At 36.6% G+C, this 12,042-nt stretch overlaps 1 protein-coding gene across 3 annotated transcripts in view; it reads left to right on the top strand.

Annotated features, from left to right (window-relative positions):
* The window catches only part of ap3d1 (adaptor related protein complex 3 subunit delta 1), a 37,095-nt gene that overhangs the window by 839 nt on the left and 24,214 nt on the right, over positions 1-12,042 (top strand). For all 3 annotated transcript variants that reach the window (XM_059544035.1, XM_059544033.1, XM_059544034.1), the window contains exons 2-11: positions 8,128-8,223; positions 8,318-8,398; positions 9,047-9,127; positions 9,313-9,420; positions 9,502-9,631; positions 9,707-9,846; positions 9,934-10,007; positions 10,125-10,174; positions 10,263-10,312; positions 11,191-11,239. In XM_059544035.1, the coding sequence (XP_059400018.1) occupies positions 8,128-8,223; positions 8,318-8,398; positions 9,047-9,127; positions 9,313-9,420; positions 9,502-9,631; positions 9,707-9,846; positions 9,934-10,007; positions 10,125-10,174; positions 10,263-10,312; positions 11,191-11,239 (859 nt within the window). The remainder of the gene's footprint in view (positions 1-8,127; positions 8,224-8,317; positions 8,399-9,046; positions 9,128-9,312; positions 9,421-9,501; positions 9,632-9,706; positions 9,847-9,933; positions 10,008-10,124; positions 10,175-10,262; positions 10,313-11,190; positions 11,240-12,042) is intronic.

The following is a 12,042-nucleotide window of genomic DNA, read 5'->3' as shown; positions in this document are numbered from 1 at the left end:
AGAACAGACGTTCATTCAAAATAGCTTGCCTCACTTGTGTGTGTGTGTGTGTGTGTGTGTCATGAGATTGGCCGTGTCTTAACACCTAGTGAGCTGCCTAGCTAGACAGCATTTCCAGGAAATCATAGACATCGCATTCTGACAACGTTGGAACGGCCCTGCGATGTTCAACTGGAGGATTCGAATGCGCATGATGACGCCTGCGATGCTCACAAATGTTCGATTCAAATGTTCGAATACTGCCATGACGTTGACAGATGTTCGAATCGATTGTTCGAACTCACCAGTAATGACGCTAAATTTCTAGTTCAAACGTTCCAGCGCACCTAACATGGTCGAACATTATTATTATACACAAAACGTTCATGGGGAACTAGAAAGTATTTTCTGCAACTGAAATTATTAGGACGAAAATAGCAACAAAAAAAAAAAACTGACCGACTAAGCAAAAATGCTGAATGTACTGAACAATGAATAATGCAATGCAAAACAATTTCAGGACACGTTCTTCTATAGTAGATTTGAAAGTTTTGATGTGTTTATGATGCCCACAAATGTTTGATTCAACTGTTTGAACATGTATATGAATACCCCCCCCCCCCCCCCAAAAAAAAAGTTTAATTCAAATATGTGAACGCACACACAATGTCAAACAAAACGTTTGATTCATATTTTCGAATGGACTTATAACGCTGGATTCAAACCCCTCAGTGATGCCCAGAAATGTTTTCTCGATAGCCAACTAACTAGTTATTAAGACACAGCTGGCGTCTAGGCTGTGAGATCACAACTGTCAGTTTGACCACAGCATCGGGGCTGAGGAGAATTGATGATTTCATTTTGAAATGATGAATCAGATGTGAACGCGTGTGTAGGCCTCAGGCTGCCTGGTTACCTATAATGACAAGGCTGAATTTTCTCTTCCAGTACGCTCCATCCTCGCCCCTCCCTCTGAAAAAGGGAACAAGATGCTGTGACAGTGAACATTTATAATCACAACAGGGTTTCCCCACTTTTATGGCTTTAGAATTCTGTTCCCTTTTTTAGAAGATTCATATTGATTTTTAATCAACCATTTGCCCTTGCAGCAGATAGTAGGTCAGTGATTTACGTGTTATGAAATGCAATAAACCTAGTGAACGCTGAAGACTGATGTCAAGTGTTTCTGATGTGTCATAGCCGGTAAACGTGTCAGTTTGATGCAGGATGGACCTTCCTGGATGACCTGCGTTGTCCAGTTTAGTCTGTGGCAAAAAACAGCATTGCGTCTATAAAAAAAAAAGACGCTCTCTTTATATTGGATATTTTAATTATTCATGCTCACGTCCTGTTTTTACATTTAGGTTACCTGAAGTTAATCTTTCAAAAATACTAATAATTTATTAACACTGTTAAAGGTAATCTTTAACAAATCCCAAATAAATATATTTTTTTGTACTAAAGATATGATGGCCAAATGCCCTTGGATCATTTAAAATAATTGATTTTAGTTGTTAATGTTTTATTTGTATTTTTTTATGAATTTCTATAGAATTGTATTATCTGCCATTTATCCATTGTCAGCCGTTACATAAAAATAATTATCAGTTTATCGGTGTTTGCCAGCATTTTAATATCTGTACCAGTTTTGCATTGAGTAAAATATGAATTATTAAAACATTTGTGTTAATTCCAATAAAGCTTAAATATAAATATTATTTGGGGGGGGGGGGGGATGTTGTTTTTGCAGCTAGTGTAAGCTGTAAGTTGAAGTACTAAAATTGCTGAAAACTAGAACTGAAATAAATGTAAAAAAAAAAAAAAATCTAATATTTTAGAAAAAACAAATACTAATAAAAATTGTAACAATTACAAAACTAATCTAAAGTAAAAACTTAAAATCTACAAAAAAAATCTATATATAACAATAAAGATAATTTAATAATATATATATATATATATATATATATATATATATATATATATATATATATATATAATTAAAAAAAACTAAAATAATATAAATAATACTAAAATGTACTTATCAATAAAAACATTTTCTATACTACTATCATAATTAATTAATCATTTTTATCGAGCAATAGTTGCAGCTCTACTTCAAAAAGTTGATCAAAGTTTAATCCAGTTGTTTCATTTTGAATAAATGGTTGAGTTCTCATTACAGTGATTTCATACTACAGTCTTGATTCAGGCCTGACTGGTTTTGCTCGGTCCGGTTAAATCACACCTTTTGTGCATTCAGAATCAAACCTCTTTAAAACGTGCTTTAATGTTCCAGTTCTGGTGTCCTGGTCCTGTTTAATCTGCAAACATCTGGAGTCCGGTATCAGCAAGGCTTCTGCAATGTAACCTGTGCTGGTGTACCTAGATATGGTGTCTGTTACCTGGCCAACAGCGGACGGTGCTGTGAAATATTCATAGACTGCTGAATGCACTGTCAGTCTGTGCGTGTGTGTGTGTATGTGCGTTCCCTGCTCTGTTTGCTTTCTGCCGCTGGTTTCATGTGAGACCTCTATATTTGTTTTCCACAAGCGGTGGGTGTACTCATCCAAAGCACTGGCTGGAGCTGCCTACCTAAACTGTATTTTTGGACAGCATAGTTGCATTTGAAACAAATCATTTTGGTGTCAAATCATTTTGGTGATCATAGGTGTGTTCGAACAGTCTATTCTTACAGCAGCTTGTAAATTGCATGAAATTGTCATTTGTTTTCCGGTTAGTGTTTAAAAAGAAAGAAGGAAGGAAGGTTTTTCTCCAGACTGTGCTCTCGTGTTTGGAAGGACATTGAGTTCATCTTCATACTTTAGTGACTGTTTGCTGAGCTGGTTGACTCTGACTCTTGGCTACCTACAAATATTTCAGTCATGGCCTCATTGGAGCTGAATGAGGATTCATTGGACAAGAACATCATGTGGAGAACATTCTATTGCTGCCTGTTTCGTTATCTCAGGGATGAAATTACCCATAATTCATCATGCATATGACAGGAAAACCTTCTTTTGCATTATATTTTTATTTTGCTAAGTGGGAATCATTGTATTTTCAGTTTCTCTAGGCTTAGATTACCTATAGTTCATCATTCACAGGGGTTTTGTAAATATGTGTCTAAACTAGGGCTGCAACTAACGATTATTTTGATAATCGATTAATCTGTCGATTATTTTTTCGATTAATCGGTTTATGTACTTATATTTTAGTTTTTTCCATTTTTTCCCCAAGTAAATTATTAATAAATGGTCTTTATCATTCAGCATAGATTTAAGAGATTGTAACCATTTTGCACTGTCATATCCTCATCAAAAATATACCTGGAGTTGTTTTATTGTGTTAGTAATCCTTTGTCGAACTCTTCTGCAATCAGAACACTGACCCATACTCTAGCAAATTTCACAAGGAGATTTCAAATAATGTTTTCAACATGGCAGTCCTTAGAGCTCCTAAAGTAGTTTAACATCCCGAACAAAGCTTATTAAGGAATCTTTCAGAACGTATTTTCACGAAGAATAAGAATAAAACAGAATAAAATTGCAGTGCATTGTATTTTATTATTTACTGGGAAAAAGCTTTATAGCTTTTGCTGTGAAATTGTAAACAATCCTTCAAAAAAAGTGCCAATGGCATGAAACCTGAATGGAACTCACAATTTAAAGTAAAATCCATCAGAAGGTTGTCCAGAAAAAAAAAATCGGACACACACAAAAAACCTGCTGTGTGAAAAAGAGCAGTGAATACTTAGAAAAAAAAGTGCATTTCAAATATCTACATTTACCTCTCTCATTCAGTCATAATTAAGCTGCACGACTGAATTTTGAACTGTTAAACGACAAACTGATCACAGAACATGTTTGTAAAGCTTTAAATGTTAACTGTTAAAAAGCAATGTTATCAGCTTTTACGACTAAACATTTGCAAACAACATTGTACTGGAGAATCTGCACAAATGAAAGTCTTAGGGGCCGTTCACAAATCGCGCCTAAAAACGTGTGGAAAACGCTAGGCGCACCGCTTTCTCCTTCTTTCCAAAGCGCTCGCGCAGAAGCGCCCCTGAGGCGTCTGCCTTTGCTAAGCAACCATGACGTGCTCTCTCCTTGAAAGCGCGGAAATTTCAGCAAAGGATAAATGGATTTGCAGCTCAAAAAATCGCTTGCAGTAGCTCTGCTACTAAATTTATTTCAAAATGGAAATCCATATACAACTATGATCAGCTGTTCCTTTCATCTTGACTGAGCTTTTAACGTTGTTACGGGAAAAGATGAAGCTGATTGGTTAGTTCTAGTTCTAATTCACATGACCCGCGGTGCGGTTGCTGCATTCTGAAAAGTTGAAATGTTTTTAACTCGATGCGGTGCGGTGTTGGAAATAACGAACTTGAGAGCGCAAAAGACGCGATATGTGAACGTCCCCTTAAACAGTGCAGTAGTGCAGAGTTTACAGGTTACTCTTCTTTTTTAAAGGCTCAATGTAAAGTACTCCCACATCACGCTGAATGCTGCAGACATAGACATCATATGATGTCTATGGCTGCAGAGACGCTGTTCGGGAAGCACGTGACATAAAACAAGGCCAGCTATTGGCTATTCGTTACTTCTCCTGTTGTACTGGCTGAGTAAAACCTCCGGTGGCTCATTACTGCCACACTTTGGTCACCGCAGATTTGAAATATGCATGAAATGAGCCGCTTACTGCAAATAAAAGTTATTTAGCAACGAATCGATGACTAAATTAGTTGACAACTATTTTAATAATCGATTTTAATCGATTAAATCGATTCGTTGTTTCAGCTCTAGTCTAAACTCTTCTGGAGAACCTTCTTTTTACCCCATATTTTCAGCCTCAAGGGGTGGAAGTTGCCCATAATGCATTCTTCGTTAGAGTTGTGTGAAGATTTGACAAGAGAACCCTCGTTTACATCATATTTATATTTTTGCTAGCTGAAAACCCCATAATGCACCATTCACAAAAAATTCTAGATGTGACTGAAAACCTTCTGGAGAATCTCTATTCCATGTTTTCAATCTTCACTATCATTTGCAAGAATTTTGTAGAGACTAGGGATGCACCAATAGGATCTTTTGGGGGCAATACAGATTTTAACAAACACTTACTGGTTGACCGATATATATATATATTTTTTTTGGACAGCCGATTCTGATGCCGATATCTTGGGAAGCAAGGGTCCGATATAAATCCAATATAATCATTATTTAATTAATATTTAAGAAATTTGAAATCATTTGACAGTGGATTAAAAACAATGCGTAAAATAAACATACTTTAGATTGGAAAGTATTTATTACAAACACAGTGAAAATGACATGAATATGAATATGCATAAAGCACAGCTGACAATAAACGAGGGAGAGTGTGAGCACTATGTGCTCAGGTGCTGCTGCTGCTCTCAGTGCTGTCAAAATAAAAGTCCTGCCTCAAACACATCAGCCAAGTATTTTGATCATGTTTTAAATTGGTAAAGTTCAAAAACACCTGCATTAAATTATACTAGCAGTTTTATTGCTGCATCATCAAATAATTTCTAATAAACATGAATTGGATCCATTTAACATTCAGCAGGCCTCCATAAATACAACAGAACACAGATATTAAATAAACAGTGCTTTTTAGGTAGGTTTAACAGTTTTCAGATACAGAAATAAAGTAAACGATTATAAAACAGCACTTCACTGTATAAATGAAAAACATATTAATCCTTTATTGTAACAGACCTTATTATGATTCATCTTCTAATTTGTTTTTGTATACATTTGAATATTTTTTGTAAGTTTAAATATGTATGAGATCTCCTTTACCAATATACCATATATATTTGTTTACTGTTAGTTGTAATAAGTGTTTTGTGTAATTCGCTGTATGTTGATGATAAACCACCGGTTTGTTATATTGGCCTTTTTCCTTGTAATTTCTGATATGCCGATGGTTGTAAATTGAGGAAAAACTGGGTCTCTGGGTTCAAATGACCCATAATGCATCATTCACAAGTACTTGTAAGGATGTGATTGGAAAACCATGTGTAGAACCTTCATTTTAATCATGACAACTTTATGAAGATTTTAGCATTGGATTGACAATGTATTTGGTCTTGGCGGAATAGATCGGAATAGAATAGCAAGTACAGGAACTTGCTACTGCCAATGCATATGGTGATACAGTGCCATGAGTTTTTAAGACATACTGCTGCTGCACAAATAGCATATAAAATAACCTGTAGCAGATCTATACAGGTGGAGCTGGGGAAGGCGGAGGGTTTCAGAGAATCTCTAGTGAATGCTAGCCAGCCTTATTAATGCGGGGCAGTAATCTCATTGGCTGCATATGCAGCATGAACCAATCAGCTTGTGCCAAGTCGTTTAACTCTATGAATATCATCGTTACGTTAACAACCCATCAGCCTGCGCCATCTAGAGTTTTATGACTAAACATGTATTTACCTCATATATATATATATTTATATAAGGCATTATTCACAAGGGATTTGCAAAGATCTTCTGGAGAACCTTCTTTTATTGCATATTTACACTTTTTACCCCAGTGAAGAGGTCTTGTACTAAATGAGGGGCTTTGCTTGTGTACCGGTTCTATGACCCCTTCATTTGTTTCCCTCCTGTCACTTCTCTGGCCGTCTCATGACTGAAGACACATGACCAGCACACTTGCCCATACAACAGCACTCTGTGTGTCCCTGAGATGCAGAGAGTATGAATGCTGTGTGTCCAAGGTCCTTCTCTCATTCTTTTTTTTTTCTTTTAATTTGTAATCATTTAACGATGTAATGTCACTGGCCTTGAAATATTGTGGTTTATCAATGCTTTGTCATTCTTTCCACACACAAGCACATACACACACGTTGACCTAGTTTTGAGCATTTTCTTGAACATTATTTTGAGTCTTGCTTTCTTAGGCGTGTGCTATAGACATTCATCTTTTATTATCATTTTGTTATTAATGTCTAATAATTCTGACACAAATAATGTGCAATCACTTGTTTGAAGTAAAATAAGGCATGTAAAAAATCTTTGTACAACAGACAGAATGAAAAATGGTTTTGATTGTGGTGAAAAAGAAGGTCAAACGGATCATTTTGAAGGAATAGTTTATCTAAAAATGAAAATTGTAATTTAATAGCCCTCATTTTGCTTCAAACCCATATTATTTTAAAAAAATAATATTCGCTGTAAAACACAAAATAGTTCTTTGGCATTATGGTCCAACCCAGTATTATTTTAGCATCGAGATACTATTATAGTGGTTAAATACTGTTTTGAATTAGTTTACTGTTTTATAATTAGTTCTGCTTCACTCACAGCACGTGTCTATAATCGTCCGCTCTATCTAACTTTTTTTATATCGATACCGAAGAAGGTGTACCATTGATAAATATCGATATCGTTTTATCGCCCAGGCCTAAAGGACGATATAGACACGTGCTGAGAATGATACCCCACAGTAAACTATCTGAACCAAGGAGTGTGGAGGTTTATTCCTTATTCGCTTCGGCTCTTTGGATTAAGCAATGCATAAATACATGATGCTGTTTTGTTCATAATTGTTTTTGCAATTTATGAAATTATATTAGATTTTTTTTTGTTAATTTAGACGTAATGTATGTTTTGTTAGAAGAGAGATGGTTACTTTCTTGTGTTGACAATTTAAATGTGCTGAATTATTTTTTGCTCACTGCGCTCTCCTATGGCCTCGGGGGACAATTACTCTCACACAGATACACAAACATCTGCTTATAAATGGATCCTGCTTTCAAACGCTCCTGTTTGTAAGCGCGAGCCAGGTCAAGAACATAAACTGTAAAAAAAAAACATGGACTTAGTGTCCGTGATGTCACCCGTAGATTTCTGAAGAACATTTTTGAAGCCTAAAGTGGGCGGAGCGGGCCGTTGCCATCTTGGCAGCTCAATTTTTCAAACTCGTTTTGCTAAATGATAATCTAGAAATGCTTCCAGATAAAAATATATAAAATAATCTATTGTGGTTAAATTCAAGCAGTGATTTGATAGATGCTGCTGATAGCAGGAAGCTAAACAATGCCTTGGGCTGTCATGGAGAGCATTGGCTTTTTATATTTTTGTCTCTCAATACTTCCTGTTCTTTCTACAGGCCAAATACATCTCTACATGCATCGATGAGATCAAACAAGAGCTCAAACAGGACAACATCGCTGTTAAAGCCAATGCAGTCTGCAAGCTCACCTACGTAAGACCACTCACCATTTATATCCTCTCTGATCCGCTTCATAATTCTTTGAGCTCAAGCCGTCACATATTCTTTTGCTTTCTCCTCCTAACAGTTGCAGATGCTTGGCTATGATGTCAGTTGGGCTGCTTTCAACATCGTGGAGGTGATGAGCTCCTCCAAATTCACATACAAGGTGAGAGGCAATGTCGTAAATAATATTAGCACACAGTCAGACCAGATCCAGACGTTCTCAACATTTTTATGATTTAGAATTTATATACTATTTTAGCCTTAAGGATTGGCACAGTTTATGCGACTTCTATTGAACTATTGTATTTAATATTGACATTCACTGCCGTTTATAAAGCTTGGAAGAGCCAAGACATTTTCATATATAACTCTGATAGTATTCCTCTGAAAGAAGAAAGTCATATACACCTAGGATGGTTTGAGGGTGAGTAAATCATGGGGTAATTCTCATTTTTGGGTGAACTGTCCCTTTAATGTTATTTGTGTATTTCACTTTAATTTTATTACAAGTTGGCCTATTTTGCCCCCTAAATAAATAAAAAGCAAATAAAGAGGAGCCTGTTGCCGCTGCTGAAACCACACTACTGACGTGATCTTAGCGCTAGCACACCCTGAGCACATGTGAGCTATTCGTCTTGTCAGCAAGACACGTCGGCATCATTTTTCATATCGGGCCGATGGTGATTTTTTTCTATTTTTAAGCCTTTATCATCCGATTCTGATATTGTTCCAATAATATCCTGCATCCCTAGTTTGTGTTTTTATTCAGCAAGACTGGTTCATAAATGACTCTTTCATCTTTTATTTTCAGCGAATTGGCTACCTTGCAGCATCACAGTGCTTTCATGAGGGCACTGATGTCATCATGCTGACGACCAATCAGATCCGCAAGGTGCGCTTTGAACTTCCATTTCACCTGTATTTGTTCTGATTACACTGATTGCCAGTCATTTTAGTATCATTGAGATACTTCTCAATGTTGTTTTTAAATGGTTTTATTTTTATTTTCAGTTTTAGTTGTGGTTAACTATAATAACCCTGCTGATTGCTATGGGATGCTTTATCATCTCTCACCAGGATCTCAGTAGTCCTCACCAGTATGACACAGGTGTGGCCCTGACTGGCCTTTCCTGCTTTGTGACCCCTGACCTTGCTCGCGACCTGGCCAATGACATTATGACTTTGGTAAAACCATTCACAGTGTTTACTAAAGGCAAATATTGACGTTGAGAACATTGCTTCAGTTTCACCCTTCATCCATCTCAGATGTCCCACACTAAGCCATACATTCGCAAGAAGGCAGTGCTGATCATGTACAAAGTGTTCCTGAAGTATCCAGAGTCCCTGCGACCTGCATTCCCACGCCTCAAAGAGAAGCTGGAGGACCCAGATCCCGGTATGGAGGGCGAATCTCATCTAGCTAATATTTCAGGCTTCCACTTGAACTTTGTTTAAATTGTGTATTTCCCAGGTGTCCAGTCAGCAGCTGTGAATGTCATCTGTGAACTGGCCAGAAGAAATCCCAAGAACTACCTTTCCCTGGCACCCCTGTTCTTCAAACTCATGACCTCCTCCACCAACAACTGGGTTCTCATCAAGATCATAAAGCTGGTGAGATGACGCCTAAATGTGTTGGGTTGGAAAAGGAACCAATTCTCCACTTTTGTCCATTTCTTTAATAATGTTTTTATGTTTCAGTTCGGTGCTCTCACTCCTTTGGAGCCTCGTTTGGGAAAGAAGATGATTGAGCCTCTAACAAACCTTATCCACAGGTAACAGTGATACTAAAACTCTCCAAAGCTCTCAAGCTGGCCAAAAATATTAGGGTTAGATATAATATTTATTTTTCTTTCTTTTTTTCTTGCCCTTCCACTTATCTACTCCCTCAGTACCTCGGCCATGTCGCTTCTCTATGAGTGTGTCAACACGGTCATAGCAGGTCAGTCTTATTTGGTGCCGTGACCCGGTGTTGTACTAAAGCACACACATCGCTGTTAATGTCTGTTCTCTCTCCTGTTTCACCTCAGTGTTGATCTCGCTGTCCTCTGGGATGCCCAATCACAGTGCTAGCATACAGGTGGGCCACCGTCACATCAGACCCTTTCCACACCGGTCTGATTTACACTTACTCTGTTAATTCATAATGTTCAATATGGAGAACTTTGTTGATAAAATTATAAAGTGATACTTCACATTTATTTTTCTTTAGCCGTTTCATTGATACTTCAGGTTTTATTTATGTGTCCATTCATATAATTTCCTAAAGTGCAATTAATGAAGAAATTAAGAAGCGGGTCATATAAAGTGAAAATCTTAAATTACATTTACATTTACAGAGTAAATTTGAGACGTATTTGGCCAATGCCTTAAGTTTTTAATGTAATTTATAAAATACCTAAATATGAATAATGTATACAAGTCAATAAATGATTAATATAATTTAATATTGGTAGTAATATTTAGTATTGTGTGTCCTTTCATGTCTTTTACTATAGTTCAATGAAGAAGCAGATCATCTAACGAACAGGAATTATTATTATTTTATTTAGTAAATCTTGGACATGTTGAGCCGATGACTCATTTATGAAATAAAAAAACAAAACATAATTATAAAACATAATAAATGTTGCATTTTAATGCGTTATATATTTAAATTGAATATTTAAAAAAGTTTTTTTAAATATTTAATTTCAGCAATTATCCTTATTAAATAGTCAATTTAGCATAAAACCGCTGCTAAATGAATAAATTACTAAATTATTTTTCAAAAACCAAAAAAAAAAGTTTTTTTATAAGTTGCCAAACTGAGTCCTTGGATTTCAGACAACCACTTGACCCTTCTGAAGTTGGCTTCCTTTTTGACAGTTGAAGTAAAATGGTGTGGAAAGGTTTTAAACATGGTAGTAATGCATTGTATCTTTCCTTCTGTTTTCCATTTCTCTCTCCGGTCCACAGCTCTGTGTGCAGAAACTGCGAATCCTGATTGAAGACTCAGACCAGAACTGTGAGCCTTCTGTCAATGCCTGCAGTGTGTCATTCTCTCATTGTCTGTGTGTTTCTGAGTCCCCCCTTCTGGCCCTGTAGTCCATATAGATCTCCATCCTGGATAACTCGATGACACCTCAGTCCTAGAATAGAAAATTGGCAAGAGTCGATCATATTTTATAGCTTGCGGAACCAGAAAAGGTTCCTCCAGAAAGCAGTATGCATCAAGTAATCTAAATTATCTTGCGGGAGTTCGAGTTATCAGTGTCCCAGTGAAGCCGGCTGTAGAGTAGCTCTGTGAATCCTGGACTGCCATATTTTGTTTCTCAAAAACCCCTGAGTTCCCTCACAGGACCGTTTTGGTATTTACTTCCAGCTGAGTGTTTTGGCATTCTGTCAATCCTGAAGCCCCATGTCTTCCTTAAATAGATCAGCGTTTTTGTACATTTTGTTTTTGCATCAACAAACCTAGAACGTGCAGGATAAGCCCACTGTCCTAATGGCCCAAGACTACAGAACCGTGGTTCCAGCGATCTTGCATCTGTATTTAGTCTATTTGATTGTATGGGCATTTCAACCATCAATTGCCTCAAATCAAATATGCGGTTAATTTTTGTAAAAATCTGGTAGAGTAAAAAAAACTGAAATCCATTTGTGTTCTTGTGGTGGTGTGTGTGTGTGTGTGTATATGTTGTCTTTTTGTGTTTGTGTTTTCCCATTGTCTTTGTGTGATTTCAAATTCTGTTAATTTAGTAACATTTTAGCAATAGGCTTTAAATTCAGCAGATTTGAAAGTCGGCAGAAAATGGAAATATTTTTTTG

The sequence above is a fragment of the Carassius carassius genome, chromosome 48 (genome assembly GCF_963082965.1).
Source record: "Carassius carassius chromosome 48, fCarCar2.1, whole genome shotgun sequence".
In the NCBI taxonomy this organism is placed as follows: Eukaryota; Metazoa; Chordata; class Actinopteri; order Cypriniformes; family Cyprinidae; genus Carassius; species Carassius carassius.
This window is presented reverse-complemented; position numbering and strand designations above follow the sequence as displayed.